The following is a 16,536-nucleotide window of genomic DNA, read 5'->3' as shown; positions in this document are numbered from 1 at the left end:
GCAATTCCAAGATGCTGGTAAATCTTTGGATTGCAATTTTTGAATGCGAGAATTCAATTCCAGTAGTTTAGTGATGAAAAGAAAAACTGAATGTTGGAACTTGAAATAAAAACAGAAAATGTTGGAAATGGACACCATGTCAATCAATATCTGAAAGAGAAAACTTGTTTGTTTCTTTTGTGACCCTGCATCAGAGCTGGATGGCGTGGTTGAGCACGACTGAGATTAAGGTTCAGCATTTGAAAGAGAAATTAGGGATTGGCTTCCATCCAGGATCTATTGGGCTGTTGGTTGCTTGTTGAAGAATGAGACATGGGTGCTTCTGATATAGATCGAGATTATATAAGAAACACGGAAGTACTCAAAATAAAGCGTAGGTCAGTCAGAATCTTAGAAGATTAACATTTTCATCAGAATTAGAACATCTTTAGTACATTCATTTCCTTCAAACTCTTATGTTGTATTTGCTGGTTGCAGAGTGCTTTCCTCTATAGAGCTGAGACTAGGTACAGATTGGCTTGCTGCTTTGCTGGATATCTTTGTTCTGACCTTTGATCCTGACTGGTGTTGTTTGTCATTTCATCTCTTCCTCACACTCTTATTCACTCTAGCCTTTTCTATCCTTTGCCTCCTGCATCAGTCCCAACAAAGCCCAACTTCGGGATCAGAGGCAGTTTTTTTGGTAGATTTCAGTCTTTAAGCCTGAACATAACTCGTGTCACATTTTGTGGGCAAAATGCAGCAGCCAACTGCTCGCAGCTGTGTCCCACCAACATTTTTTCATCGGCAACAACTTGCATTTGTATAGTATTCATAATATACACACACATATATGTAGTTATTCAACAACGCAATATTGGAGAGTGAGCTGAGAACCGAACCGCATGATGTGGTGAAGATGTGGAAAAGCAGTCTTCGCTCATCAGTTATTTCAGAATGCATTAGGAGTATACTAATTACAATTTGATTTGTTTCATTGGACATTGATTCTTAATCTTACAAATGTAAACATTAGAGTTTTTTTAAAATAAACTAACCATTTAAAAGTGCTTAGTTATTTGGATAAATGGGAGTGGGGGGATAAACTAATTCCACTCAGTGATGATTCAAGGCAGTACACTCTGCTCATAATTGAGTGACGATTCGTTCCTGATTTTAACTCAAACCATTTAACTGGTAAGTCATTCCTCTTTAAGAAGGAAATGAGAGTTGTGATCATTCTCCAGTCAGTCAGCAAGAAATCTGGCTCTAACTTGGTGATTAGGTAATCCAGTGTGGATTTTATTGTCATTTGAAATATAGATAAAATCGTATGCCACTTTTTAGGATTTAAAATGGAAAATCTTGCAAAATATCCACTGACCACATAATTCCAACTTTCTTTTCTGTACAGAGTGGGAATCCTCGAGTGGAGCTGACACTTTCAGAGCTGCAAGAAATGGCAGCCAGACAGCAACATCAGATAGAAGCTCAGCAACAAATGCTGGTAGCCAAGGTAGGAAATTTTCTTTTTTTTTTTGAAAAAAATAAGTATTAAGTGTAGCTTCATGTATTCTAGCAAAAAAAGTAGTTTTTTTTAATGTGTCTTTCTTTGTTCTTCCATCTGAGTGAATGGATGTACAACCTGTTCAGACACATTCATGATTCTGCATTAAACTGCTTTGGTATACCTCAAAACAGCTAAAGTTAATTCACATTATATTCCCTCTTTTTGCTTCCCTGTGAGCCTGGTTGAGATATTGAATTTGTAGTGTAGGAATGAGCGGGCTCAAATCAGTGTCCCAAAGCCCATAGAGTTTTCCTTGTTTTTGGCTTGCAGATTAAACTCCCGTTGCTGCAACAGATTGATAAAAACGAGTTCAGCATGTTATTGTTGAATTTTGGCAGGAAGTGAGTGGTTTGGCAAAATTCCTTAAACTGATGTTCCTTGTGATTTTGTTTCTCTGTCCTCCCACAAATACCATATGCAAGTGGCAAACTTATGTGGAACTATGTCTGGTTTGGATATTTTAAAGCATAGTGATGGGATTCTGTCATACTGGTAGAGGGTCGCTGGTGGAGAGCAAGGTGCTTCCTGAAAAGGAAGGAAGAGAAGATGGTGAGTCATAGGTTTCTCTTAGAGATCTTCCAGTGATCAGCTTTCCTAGTAGTTTTGGAGCAAGTCAGGAAATGGCTAGCCTTACTTTTAACAATGGATGAGGAGTTGCATGGGAGATTGAATCTCTCAATGTATACAAAAAATACTGCGTATTTTGTGTTAGAGCATTATAAACTGATTGAATGAATATTAGAATATTTAGAATATATAGGCATGTCCTCCTTTAGCATGTTAAGCTATTGAAGGAAATATCTTTAAACTGTCTGCCCCCCCCACTCCCCCAACATCAATCTACTAGTACAGAATCTAAATTTTGACAGGCTTACCTTTTTCTCTTTTTTCCAACTCTTTGATAATCTATAGTTTAATAATCCTTGCATTTGATATAACACCTTAGCACATCTTTGAGACATGAATGACTGAATATGGATTGACTGAATATTTTGTGGGTGAAACGCAACAGCCAATTGCACACAGCAGTGGTCCACAAACAGTCATGAATTGAGTGACCAAATAATTATTTGTGTATTTTTTTAGTTTGCAATGTATTGGAGAATGTTCTTAGTTTAACAATGTTCATTACTTGGCATAAAATGTCTGAAACATCCAAAGGAGAATGTTAAATCATTGAACGTTGTGATGAATTGCATGTAACATCGAAAAATACATTTTGATGTCTGTCTTTTGAAGTCTTATTAGCTCTGAAAAAATCTTAATGTTTTTCAACAAATTCATAGTGGTGAGGAAGTAAAGATTGTAATTAGAGGAGTTGTACTTTTTAAGCAACTTGTACAGAACTTCTTATCAGAGTACACAGTTTTCCACACAGGAACTTCTTGTTTTCTATGGGAAACTGATAAATCTGGATGATGGTGGCATTTTGAAACAGGCTGAACACTGCTTTGAGGGAGATTAGAAGAAAAAGCTGCAGCTTGGATATTCAATACAGACAGGAACAAACAGGAAAAGAAAACAAAGTTTTCACCTACTTTTACTTGTGTTGATATTGACATCTAGAGAGGATGAATTGTAGAGCCGCAAAAATGTTGCTCTGAGTACAGTTAAAGTTTCAGACAAAGGCCTGCCAGCATTTGCATGCATACTGATGATGGGTGAGCTGTGATGCTCTCCTGGTTTAATCTGCCATAATTCATTGCCCAGGTTCAAACATGAAGAATATTTTAGCAAGCAGCTGGAGAACTACGATTTCACTGCATGTATGCATCAGTTACTGACTTCACAAGGGAATGGAAGGGAATTAGAGGGTGAAATAACATGTAGCCAAACTGATCTACAAACTAGATCTGATTAATTATTTAGTTCATTATATTGTTATTATGTATGTCATAGTTTGATTGGAAATTTACAAATTCTCTCTCTCTTTCCCCCCCCCACCCACCTTAGACTGTTTAACACTATCTTGGGGCTTGTTAAGCTGAGTTGAACAAGTAAAAATGTGTGTTACCCCCACCCAATTCGAGCTAAGAGTTGAGGTTCAATTATTGACTTAACTAAATGGAAAAATATCAAAAGCAAAACCAGTGATTGCCATTTTGCTTTTCTGTTTGTGCTCTCTTTTAACTCCCCGAAGGAGCAGCGCTTACGCTATCTGAAACAACAGGAGAGACGTCAGCACCAGTCTATTTCAGAAAGCGACAAACTACAGAAACTGAAAGAACGTATGGAGAGCCAAGAAGCAAAACTGAAGAAGATCCGAGCCATGCGAGGACAAGTGGACTACAGCAAAATTATCAATGGCAATCTCTGTGAGTATTTGTTTCTGATACTGGGGCTTAATTGAATTCTGTTTTATTAGTTGTAATTATTTAGTTCATTGTTTCCCAGACAAGGCAAGTTATTTCAATTTTACATTTGTGCTATTATTATTTGTTTACAAAAGATCGAGAAAAATAAATGTTGACTCTAGAATTTCTCCTTGAACAGTTTCCTTTTTTGTACTTGCTCCTTTCAGGTGATTAGTTTTTCTCTTTTATTCTAATAGCAGCCGAAATTGAGCACATCAATGCTATGTTTCACGAGAAACAGCGAGAGTTACAATCAGCTGTACTTAAAGTTGATCAGTTATCGCAGCAGCTGGAGGATATAAGGAAAGGAAAAACAAATGGGCTGCAGTCGTACAATGGACAAGTGTCAGGACCTGCTGCCGTTGAACTAAAGAAACTATATCAAGAACTGCAGGTGAAGTCTAGAAATTGACTTAATTCAATGTCAGTACCCATATTTATTGGGTTTTAGAGCAATGTAATTGTGTCTGGCTGTTTTTCTATTAAGTAAACCTTAAGCTACATATTTGTCATTAGAATGAGTAGCGTTTTCATGTTAAATGTATACTGTACTTTTAACAGAGAAAATGCTTTTCAAATCCTGATTTGAAAATCACTTAATGGTTAATTGTATTTTCATTGTAAAAGGCCTGTAGCGTGGAGTTCTGTAGCGTAGCGGTTAGAGCACTCGCCTTGCAAGCGAGAGGACCCAGGTTCAATTTCCAGGCAAGGCGAAATGTTTGACAAGTTTCCTTACTCCACACGCTTCTGTTTACTTAGCAGTAAGTAGGAACCTGGTTGCTAGCCGATTAGAGGATTGCTTTTCCGTGGGTAATAATCATAGAGTTAAGTGGCAAATTTGGGACGGACACCAGGCAAATTACTTTACATGGGATAATCACCTGGTCGACGCCCTCCCATCCATAAAATCCAGATCATTCAAAACTCTGCCACCCGCATTCTCACCCGCACCAAACTTCGCTCCCCAATCACCCCAGTCCTTAGCAGACTGCACTGGCTGCCTATCCCATAGAGGATCGACTTCAAGATCCTCACCCTTGTATTCAAATCCCTGCACTCCTCTGCTCTCCTCTCCTCAAAACAGTACCCGTTGTCTTCGTTCCTCCGGGTCTGGCCTCCTCCTCATCCCCCGAGTCCTCCGCTCCACCCTCGGCAGCCGTGACTTCAGCCACTATGCCCCGAGGCTCTGGAATTCCCTTCCTCACTCCTTTCGCCTCGCTCCCTCTCTTCCTATTTTCAGGTCCCTGCTAAAGACCTTTCTTTTTGACCGCGCCTTTAGTCACCTTCCTCCCCCTGGCTCGGCCCCGGGAGTCGTTACTGTGAAGCGTTCTGAGACACCGTCCGGCGTGGAGGGCGCTATATAAATCCATGTTGTTGTTGAGACCAGGTCATTTTTTAAAAAAAAACACAGGTGGATGGTTATGGGGAAGATAATGGCACTGGTGTTCTGGTAAGCTGAGATCAAATGAGCCAAAGGACTTTCTTCATCCAAACCTTGTTTGTGAAAAGCTACTGTTGAATAATCTTCATATCATGTATCCTTTAAATGGGCTGTGAAGTGGAATTGTGATGTTAAAGAAGTTTTGCACTCCTTCCCTATCCAGCTAAGGGAAGTTGAACTTTAGTGATTGTTTTCACAATATGTCCTGACGTGAAAGGAGCTTAACAAATGAAGTGTTGTTGGTGGTGTTTATGATAAATGAAAATAGTCTCTTCTCCTTAGATTCGCAACAAGCTTAATCAGGAACAAAACGCTAAGCTTCAGCAGCAAAAGGATCTTCTTAACAAACGCAACATGGAAGTGACTATGATGGACAAAAGAATTCATGAACTTCGTGAACGCCTGTGGAAGAAGAAAACAGAAGCACGTCAAAAAGAGAATATTCCTGTAAGATGCTGATTTCTGTGTTTTTAGCGCGTTTGAGCCATATAAATATTTATCCATGGGCAAAATCACACCGTTCTGGAGGTTAATAATTTAACTTGTAACTAGAGGATATTATAATTCCACACGGTGGAATTACTGAGAATGTCAACAGGATAATTGTATTCACGATGGATTTTCACTCTATTTTAGTGTTTAAAATTGATTCTGTATATTCACTTCTGTAGAGATGAAGCAGCAGCTCAAACATTCAATAAGTGTGTTTCTGGAGACATTTTGTTGATTTCTCTGTAGTAAAATAATATTTATAATTTTAGCTGTTGTTATTTTGGTAGCAGTATGCCTATTAATCTTAATAACTAATTATAGTTTTTAAATATTGAATTTATTTTGAAACTTGTCTGATATTCGTGTGAATTAACTATAGACCACTTTCCTTCCAGTTGAATCGGATTAATGGGACACCATCACCTCAACCAGTCTCTAATACCTCAGGCCGTGTAGCAGCCGTGGGACCCTACATCCAAGTTTCTACTATAAATCGACCAGAAAGCAACCTTTCATCAGCATCAGAGCTCGTGAAGCCTCAGACTTTAACTGTAACGAGCAATGGTAGTCTATCAACAACTAGAAAAAAATCTGGTAAGTTTTTTTAACCAAACAAGTGGTGTGACTTTACTGTAAACATTAACCTGGAAAGGTTGAAAATATTGAACTGAACTTTGGTACTTATTTATTTTATGATCTCAGACCTGAACAACTGGGACTTATCAAAGCTTTGTGATTCTAAAATACTAAAGTTTATATTCTTTTGTCATTTTATTGAATTTTCCAACTTTACATCAGTATTACAGATTGCATCTAACATGTATTTTATTACCATTCTATTCTCTTGTGTCCTTGTACTTTTCTTTTACTTTCTCACTGGTTGCCTGGGTGACTTGATTTACCTTGGCTTCTCATACCGAAACAGATGGGTGTTGGAAAAAATCTCCAGGCACTTGGAAAGTTTCTGATTTAGACATCATAGTGGATCCTGTTTTGTCTTCTTCCACTGCATCTCTGCAGTCTCCAGATCATAGTGTGATCCACTTGGCAACCTCTATCCTTGACAAACTACATTGTGAGTCTGTGGAACTAGTTCTGAACTTGTTAAAGAAATATTCTGCTATAGAGCATTCAATCATATTTGAGAAAACCCGTCTGCTTGGCTTAGATGTGGCATATAGAAATGTTAAAATTATTAGAATATTTTTACTCCAAACATTTCTTATGAATTTGTAGTCAAAACATCATACTGCATTAATTCCTTTGTTTGCAAAAATTTAATCTTTTTAATTTATTATTTGAAAAATCAAAATGGATTTTTACTATTTAGTTCTGAATGTTGAGATTTTGTATTTACCTTTCCTATTCCTCCATATGTAGATGAAACTCTTGAGCGCAAGCTGAACAGTTCCTGGGTGGTATCTGATTTGGATGCGGGTCTTGACTTTGGCTCTTCCCTACATTTTAAAAACTCTGAAAGCAGATGCTTGAGTTGTACGTTTTCATACAGTCCTGCTTTTTAAGAGTAAACTCGTCTAGTTGGTTGTGTTACAAATTCCTAATGTTGCATTCATAATAAAAGCTGACTTACCATTTGAGGGCTTTGAAACAAATTGTTTGTGGTGCATCTAACCAAACGCAGATGTGTGTGTATAAATCCTTTGCATGAGGATATGATTTATAAAATGCTACAGCTTTTGCAACTCTAATTCCCCCAAACTCAATCATTCAGAAACACTTTGACTAATATCTTGTCATTAAATGTAGTGGTATGGTACTGTAAAATCATTGCAGTTGTAAGTCGTATGAAATGTTCCTGTGAAAATTACAAAGAACATTTCTAGGTTTACAGAAGTTGATCTCTGTCCCAAAATATCCATTTACATTAAGAGCTCTTTGGTGGCGCTCCAGGGAATAATGGTAAATTACTGTTTGGAGAAAGGAAATACTGTCATTTTACATCTTGTGACCCAAATGCAAGAAATCTGAGGTTATGGTGATAAGGAAGAACAGCAGTGTTGTACATTTACATATTGTGTAGCTAGCAATGTTTCATTCTGAAAAAATATTGTCTTCATATTGTAACTTTCATCTAGATCTACAAACACTTTCGACTTTGGCTTCAATTTACTTATTGAGTTTGCAATCTGACAAAAAAGTGTCCATCTCTTAGAATAAGTCTTTGCTGTAGAACAGACCAAATCAGGCAATAAAGATTTTGATTTATGACTAATCCTAAACTAATGTGTAATTACACACTAGTAAGTTTTTTTTTGTAGCTATGAGCTTGAGGTTTTTTCCCAGTCCAAAGTGTAGACCTAGTCGTTCAGAGCAAGATGGTAAAATTTGTTGCAACTGAGACAGGTGGATTTGCGTGCTGGACTTTCCTGAATCATTGAACTGAAACACTTGTGCAGTACCAAGACTTGAATAAGCTTGTCCAGAATGACCTTTGGTTTTGTGACAGACTATCTGCTTTTACCACAGTAAAGCAAATTTGAGGAAAGCTAAAATTATGATTTTAAAATGTTTCAATTTTATTTTTGCGGTCTCTTTTTAAAAAAAAATCTTTCAACCCAATTTGTGTTCATTTTTCAAACAGTCAATTGTAGAAACTGAATTATTTGAGCTGATTAGTATTGCATTTTGGAAAATCTTTGTTTATTTCTCATGGTTTGTTTTGTAGGATAAAGTAGCATTGACTTTAAAGTCCGTCTTTTGAATTTTACCCTTGAGCGTTAGCCATCTTTCTGTCACGCACTATTTTCGCCATAAAGAAGATTAAATGGATAACTTGTTCCCAAATTTCCGCACTTACTGTTCTAAAGCAGAGTTGGGAAAGGCACAAGATTTGTGACTATTGTTGTCCTGCAGTCCTTTTTCCTCCACTGGGTTCCTGTGAAACGCTTTGAGATGTTTCAATGATATACAGTCAAATCAAATGTAAGGATTATTGTTAGAATTGTGTTGTGCCTGTAAAATAAGATTGATAGTTATTTTGTACAACAAAACTTTAAACATTTGCAACCACTATAACCGATACAATTTACTACTGATTTTTTTAATTGATTTTTAAGGCAGAAGAATAAATGGTGAATTGAATGTGTTGTAATTTTTTTTAAAAAATCTTCCAGCATTTCTTTGACTCTTGGCAGTTCAACTAATTCTTGGGTCATTGAGTTCGTGGGTTTGAATATTAATTCAATAGATTAACTATTACATTTATTATTCAGCGCAACTGTTTGCATGTGTAATCTGCATTAGTGGCATTAGGAAATGATATCATTTTCCTATGTATCCTCAAAATGACTGCAGTGATTGTACTTTGAACAATAGTAAAGCCATTTTCCGCAAACCTACCTCTGTTCTTTTCCTCTCCTTGCACTCACAGTGACCAAATAAGAAAGCTTGACAGCTTCAGATTTTACTAACCATTTGTGATCAGTGTCAATTTAAAAAAAAATGCAGTTTCAAATGTAATTAAGTCATTTTTAAAATCAATTTAATGTGTAAGCGTTCAACTCATTTTGTTTTGTATCCTGTTTAGCTAATGATGGAAATTGGCCAACACTCGGGCAGGGATGTAATGCTACAGGGAAACCATCTCCAGCAGGCAACAATGAGTGGAAGGAATCCAGCATGGATACGATTTTGAAGCCAGGAAGTGGATCAAGTCAGGCCACATCCACTTCCCCAGCTGTTACAAGCAATGAGAAGATGGTGGTAGGTTTTGGCAGTACTTCATAGTGTTTTCTGATGCTTCAGTTATTAAGAAGGTTATTTTCCTATTTAATTTTGGCAACCTAATTTTAAAGAACAGTTAGCTCCAGATAAAAGCCTTCAAGTTATCTTAATTGTATGATACAAAACTAAATGTTTAGAGACTTTGGATGCTAAGACATCTAATACAAGCGTACAATTGACTGAACGTTTGGTCTTTCCATGAAGTAGTGTTCCAGGTGATTATGGAAGTGCCTCGGCATTAACTATGACATCAAAGGTTTTCTTTTGTGCATTGTTCGCCTACAGAACATGAAGTCACTAACCTTTACAGTTTTTAGACTGAGTTAAAATGTCCTTTCACTCATTCAGCTTCTTTTTAAATATGTTTGCACCAAAAGTCTCATCTTTGTTCTCCAGTGTTTTAATATCTTCAAAAATGGCCAATGATTACAAATGCTTAGGTTTCATACAAGTAGGTTAGGGATTGCCAACTCGATGCACAAATTTTAACTATGTCTCCTTTGATTCAGGGCATTGAAACTGGGAAAGTACCATCACCTGTGCCCAATGTACTAAAGCAGTTGCCTCTGTCTTATGGACCTCATGCAATGTCTTCACTTATGGGCACTGGATCTACAAATTCGCTGGAACGAAAGAAAGACCCCACTCAGTCGTGGCCGAGTATGGGTTCAGTTTCTAACATAAGTTCAGGAAGCTGGCAGAGACCCATCCAACCTCCACCATCTGTAAACACATTTCAGCCTAGTGCCTCACAACAAATTCAGCAAAGAATTTCGATGCCCCCAAGTCCTACTTATCACCCTGCTGGTTCGCCATTGTTTCCAACTGGAGAGAACAGATCTGATCCACCACTAGCAGTGGCTGTAAGACCATTCTTGACAGATAGAGGGTCAAGACCTCAATCTCCACGGAAAGGACCTCAAACCGTGAATTCCAGTTCAATTTACTCAATGTATCTTCAGCAAACTACTCCACCAAAGAACTACCAGCAGTCTGTGTATAATACCCTAAACAAATCACACACTGTTAAAGCACGTAAGTAATTTAGTTTTTTATGGTTTGATGAAATGTACCAATCTGATATAGTTGCATGTGTAATGGATATTGTCACTAAAGAGGTTTCTTCTTTGTTGCAGTGTATGGGAAGCCAGTATTGCCATCTGGTTCTGGTTCTGCTTCCCCATCTCCTTTGCCTTTTTCTCATCAGCCTTCCCAAAGTTCTCACCCCCAGGCCAGTGATGAAAACCAAACCAGCAGTGAAAAAGAACTAGAACATGAAAGCTTGCCTCCCACAAGGGACAACTCAAATGTTGAAAACATCCCACGGCCTCTCAGTCCCACAAAACTTTTGCCTATTGTCCACTCGCCAATGCGCTATCAAAGCGATGCTGACCTTGAAGCTCTGAGGAAAAAACTGGCCCATGCACCAAGGCCTCTAAAGAAGCGCAGTTCTATAACTGAGCCAGAAGGTCCAAGTGGTCCAAATATACAGAAGTTACTGTATCAACGTTTCAATACACTAGCTGGGGGAATGGATAATACACCATTTTATCTTCCCAGTAACCCACAGGACTATGTAGGTGCATTAGCTGATGTTGATAATGGTAACATGAGCCTTGTGGAACCTGGTTCTCTACAGTCTGGGCCAACAGCTCAGCCTGAACTTCAACCATCATCAGATGCCAATGACAACCAATTACCATCTCCTCCACACTCTGAGTTGATTCACACAGACAACAATGAGATCTCTGCTACAATAGAGGACAATAACAATAACCCCTCTGTGGTTCAAACTGAGCAGCTGCCAAGCCCTATACCAGAGGTTAGATCGCCAGAAGAGGAAGATGTTGTTTCTCCCCCTGCTGTACCACCACCACCATTTCCTGTTGTAAGTTGTGCGTTGCACTGACTGTAAATATAAATGAAATATTAACAATACAATCTATGTGGGCTTAATCTGCATTCCCTACAGCAAGTTGGCCAGTGGCTTAGAACCTAATCTTTTTCAGTTTTAAACCTGGGATTTCAGATCTACACCAAACTGAAGAGATGCATGTCTCCTTCTGTGCCTGGCTGTAACGGTCCTCTGTGAGCATAGGCTGTCCCAATCCACATCCTTGAGGATGAAATTCCATAGAACAAACCTGCACTAAACTATTTGATGTTGCAGCTCAGATGCCTAAGTGGGTGGTGTGAGTAAATTGAAATCTCACTGATTTTTTTAAAAAAAGGAATGCTCATTTATTGAGAGGCATTTTAAAGGTTATCTTAACTATGTTGCTTGATTAAAAGTGGATTTAGAATAAGAGTGTAGGGACATGAATTTAGTGATTCAAAGGGGAATCAATGATGAGGTGATCATGTGTGAGCTGTGGAGAAAGTTCATTTTGTGGGCCAAATGGCCATTACCTGATCTGGGAGTATTTGGTCCCTGAAAATGCTTCAGATATTTTTTTCTCATATTGCCTTTTATTTTCTTAGGCTAAACGTACAAATTTAAAAAAGCCAGATTCAGATCGAACAGGTCATGGGATGAGGGTGAAGTTTGACCCTCTGGCTCTGCTTCTCGATGCATCTCTAGAAGGAGAATTTGATCTTGTACAGCGGATCATTTATGAGGTATACATTCTGCCTAATCTTTGCATAATAATTTCTCAGATAGTGGATTTGAAACTCCTAGAAGCTAGAGTACGCTGCTTTAACTGTTATTTGATACAATCAGTACTAAACAGTGTTGTCTTGACCAGGTTGATGATCCCAGCAGACCTAATGATGAAGGAATTACACCCTTACACAATGCAGTATGCGCTGGTCACCATCATATTGTGAAATTCCTTATTGATTTTGGTGTAAATGCAAATGCAGCTGACAGTGACGGATGGTAAGCAGTATGAAGATTTAAATTGAGCTTTTTTTTCTTTAGATCTAATCATTAAAATGCAGGATAATTCTACGCGTTAGCAACCGATTTTGTATTCAAATGACGGGTTCCACTAAGTTTGCGTGTTTTCCATATTTGAGCGTGTTTAGACTAGAAATGAGCTGGAATTTAATTCATACCGTGCATTTTTTTAAAGGACACCTCTCCACTGTGCTGCGTCTTGCAACAGTGTCCACCTCTGCAAGCTGCTTGTGGAATCTGGAGCTGCTGTATTTGCTTCTACAATCAGTGACGTTGAAACAGCAGCAGATAAGTGTGAGGAAATGGAAGAATGTTTTGTACAGTGCTCTCAGTTCCTTTATGGTATGTACCTGATAACCTTTGTAACTCCTAGTAGAATTACATGTGCAAAGAATGGTATGTTAGTGGGATTTTGCCCTAAATATACTATTCTTTGCACATGTAATTGAGTTATTAATCCAACTTTGCTAGGCTACCAGTTTGAAGTAGGTATCCAGTATCAGAGCAGTGCTTGTGAATACATCAAGGGAGGAGTTTTCAATCTACAGAAACATATATTGTGTTAGGTGGTCTGAAGGTTTCATCTGGTGTATACTAAATTAGCTGGTGTTCCAGTGGGAAGGTTGATTGGCCTCACTCTCAATCACTCTTCAGCTGTTCAAAAGCCCTGCAATGATTGCCCATGAGTTGTTACAGAATAGCAATCAGGAGCAGAACCCTGGTACTCTTCAATCCATGGTGCTGACTGACAGTAGCACTCCGACTGCTGTCCTGGGAGCTAAGCCAGGAATTAAATCTGGAATCTTTGTATGTCTAGTCCTTCAATATACCTGTATCCACGATCCCATGGGAGGGGAGTAGATATGGAATGACTCCTGTGATTGGTTGTGTTTTCCTTCACTGTCCAGACTCACAAATGAAGGGTTACTTCTCAAGAGGATGAGCAATGTCTTTTGAACTGTACCCTAGTTTGAATCTTCACCTTTGAGGAAAAGAACTAGCCACTAGTATTATTAACAAATATTGTGCGAAGGCCTCACTATTAGTTTTAAATGTATCCTTGCTTGAACTTGGACTTTGGAAGGGAAAAAAATTAGCGCAATCTGGAGCAGAAAGATAGGACATCTTTTATAAATATTTATCCATGTCTCAAATAACTGAACTGCACAATCCACAATAGGAGTACAAGAGAAAATGGGCGTCATGAACAAAGGAATGGTTTATGCTTTATGGGACTACGAAGCTAACAACGGTGATGAGTTATCGTTCCACGAAGGAGACGCTCTGACAATCCTGAGGCGTAAAGATGACCATGAAACCGATTGGTGGTGGGCTCGTTTGAATGACAAGGAAGGCTATGTTCCTCGTAATCTGTTGGGGGTAAATACAAGCATCTGTATTTTAACTTTTATTTATTCTGTCCCCTCCCGTCTTCGGCTTTTTTATCTTCTGCTGGTGTACATCTCCATAGATATGAAGTTGTCTAGGATCTTTATGAAACTGTTACCTCACACAAATGAATATAATTCATTTTTAACCCTTGTTACTAAGTGTTAGCAGACTAATTGATGGAGAATATAGCATCAAAGTAACCCAATTCTGTCCTCGCTCAACATGCACACCCATACCACATTTTAACAGGAGTTGATAGTGATCATTGCAATTTATATAATGCCTTTCACACCGGGAGGCTGTCTCAAAGCACTTGATCAGTGGTAGAAACTAACAAATGTACATAAATTAATGACAGTGAAGAGAATAGGAAATTCAAGAGACCTTTATTTTAATGAAAGGCTGATTGACATGTGAACCAGACTTCCAGCACAGGTGGTGGAAAAGAAACTTCAAAGTGTTTCATAAAGATCCTAGACAACTTCCTGTCTACTGAACAAATTTAGTGTTTTGAATTTAAATATACATCAAATGAGTCTCGTGGGAAGTTAAGTGGTTTGGTTAGATAGGGCAATGACTTACTTTTGCCTGAAAAGTTATATAAGTCAACAAGAAATACTGATTTTATACACACTTTTTGAGGTATCAATTCCTGGAAGGAGAAGCAAGTTGGAGTAAGGTGGTCTGAATCTGCAGGGATTATTGATGTACTGTTTACCAATGTACTACTGCTGAAATTGAAGTCTACACCAGTATCATCATGCATTCACACTTTCAGCTTTAACTTAGCATCTTGACTGAAATCAGGGAAAAACTATCAGGTACCTTCAGAAGAAAGAGACCAAAGTCATACATGTGGTTGGGACATATATTCGTGCATGTTGACAATAGTTAATAATGCCCATTTGTGGGCTGAACCATCACGTTCCTAGACTTAAAAGGAGATATCTGCAGTTACACAAGAGGCTTGTGCAAAATACTAGCCATAGTCCACTAGTATGTATGTATGACCTATTTGTGAAATCAGACTTACTGGAGGAGGATTTCTACATTTAAGCTGTTTGTAAAATGCCTAACCAGCAATTTAAAATGTGAAAATAATGGAAAAAAGATGTCACCCTTGTACTTTTTTTTACAGTTGTATCCTAGAATAAAACCCCGGCAACGATCTCTGGCTTAGAACGCTTACTATTGTGCTTGGACCCTTGACTTCGTCACAACTGGGAGCAGATGCAATAGAGTACAAGATCTTTGTCTGGGATGAGACAAATACAAATATTTATATGCTATGATACAGATATGCAGTAGTTTACTTTATGGTGCTTTTGCTCTGAACAAAGTCACATTGCGATATTCTAAGAACAATTCAGACACAGAAAATGGAGTTAACTGAAAAAGAGGATGTCAGTATTATGGAAAATGTTGCATATTTAGTGGAATTAATCATAAGACAAATACTATTTTGGTTTCAGAGGAAGTTGTAATGGTAATTGAGATTATGTAGGCATGAAGGTTAATTTGCAATAAAACAATTCAGAATCTTGGCATGTTTGCTTTGACATGAAATGAATTTCAAGTGGTTGTGTTGCAGTTTTGGGGAATGAGCTAGGGTTTTAATGTGAAGGATGAAGCTTACTATAAGTCATTTTGAGATGGTAAAGAGTATGTGACTGAAGGTGGGACAGACGAATGAGCAGAAAAAAGTCTGACATTTTTAGTTGTCTTTTTTGGTGCAAACTGTAGCACTGAAATTAATGTATTCAAGTATATTTCTGTATTAATCAAAGAGCATTCATCCATTTTTCCAGTCAGTTTTTGAAATTAAAATTAGTCACACATCCTAATAAATGCTACATTTATACATATACTGTAATTGGAATCAACCTTTGGCTTCTATTTCAATTTAATTTTCATAAAGCAGTTCTGTTAACTGCTTGAACATTGTAGTATTGAGTGTAAATATTGTGGTGTATAAGACTTAACAGTGACAGGCAATATTGTGTATGAATAAGTGACTGACTTGTAATTTTTCATAGTTGATAGTGATACACTGCTTATTAAGTGTTATGTAAACGTGCACAATAAAACACTACAGCATGGACAATTGAACCTGCAGTTTATTGCTCCTTGATGGTGAATGTTTGAATTTCTGTCTGACTTAGTTGAAATGTTCTTTGTTGAGAAAATTTCCTCAAGTGCCATCATCCCAAACAGCCACTCTCAACTGAATACTACACTCATGATGGGATTTATGGGTACAATTCTAACATTTGTGATGTGATTTATATCCATCCAGCCATAGGCTAATTCAATATGGAAACACAGGCACATCGTCACAGGGAGTCCAAAGGAATAACAGGTAAAATTTCTATTGAAACTACATCCCACAATTTTAATAGTGTGCTTCTCACTGGCACCATATTTCCTCATGTCATTCGTTTGCCTTCTGTCACTGGAAAATAAGAAACACTAAATTCCATTGTTTAACACTGCAGAAACAGCTTATGTGCTTATTTTATGGATGAATATTTGAACTTCAAACTTAATGGCTGTTCCCTGTGGAAAACAGTTATATACATTATATGTGAGTTGATGTGACTGAGAAATTGTTGTAAACCACTTACCGAAGATATTGCTGTTATTCAATCTCCCATTTTAAAAA

The 16,536-nt window shown here is 37.8% G+C and overlaps 1 protein-coding gene across 8 annotated transcripts in view; it reads left to right on the top strand.

Moving 5' to 3' along the window:
• ppp1r13bb (protein phosphatase 1, regulatory subunit 13Bb) overlaps positions 1-15,983 on the top strand; it is a 44,754-nt gene extending 28,771 nt beyond the window's left edge. For 6 of the 8 annotated variants that reach the window (XM_007888253.2, XM_007888252.2, XM_007888256.2 and 3 more), the window contains 15 exons: positions 1,394-1,495; positions 3,690-3,864; positions 4,101-4,297; positions 5,627-5,791; positions 6,232-6,430; positions 6,762-6,911; positions 7,217-7,330; positions 9,384-9,559; positions 10,090-10,615; positions 10,717-11,468; positions 12,062-12,199; positions 12,328-12,461; positions 12,658-12,824; positions 13,663-13,862; positions 15,013-15,983. In XM_007888253.2, the coding sequence (XP_007886444.1) occupies positions 1,394-1,495; positions 3,690-3,864; positions 4,101-4,297; positions 5,627-5,791; positions 6,232-6,430; positions 6,762-6,911; positions 7,217-7,330; positions 9,384-9,559; positions 10,090-10,615; positions 10,717-11,468; positions 12,062-12,199; positions 12,328-12,461; positions 12,658-12,824; positions 13,663-13,862; positions 15,013-15,054 (3,237 nt within the window). In that variant the 3' untranslated portion in view covers positions 15,055-15,983. Of the gene's footprint in view, positions 1-1,393; positions 1,496-1,961; positions 2,099-3,689; positions 3,865-4,100; positions 4,298-5,626; positions 5,792-6,231; positions 6,431-6,761; positions 6,912-7,216; positions 7,331-9,383; positions 9,560-10,089; positions 10,616-10,716; positions 11,469-12,061; positions 12,200-12,327; positions 12,462-12,657; positions 12,825-13,662; positions 13,863-15,012 lie in introns of those variants that run through there. The other 2 variants (XM_007888257.2, XM_007888254.2) reach the window with 2 other exon arrangements.
• The last annotated feature ends 553 nt before the right edge of the window (positions 15,984-16,536 follow it).

The sequence above is a fragment of the Callorhinchus milii genome, unplaced genomic scaffold, assembly GCF_018977255.1.
Source record: "Callorhinchus milii isolate IMCB2004 unplaced genomic scaffold, IMCB_Cmil_1.0 Scaffold9, whole genome shotgun sequence".
Taxonomy (NCBI): Eukaryota; Metazoa; Chordata; class Chondrichthyes; order Chimaeriformes; family Callorhinchidae; genus Callorhinchus; species Callorhinchus milii.
The sequence above is the reverse complement of the archived record's forward strand: the minus strand, read 5'-3'. Positions and strand labels throughout refer to the sequence as shown.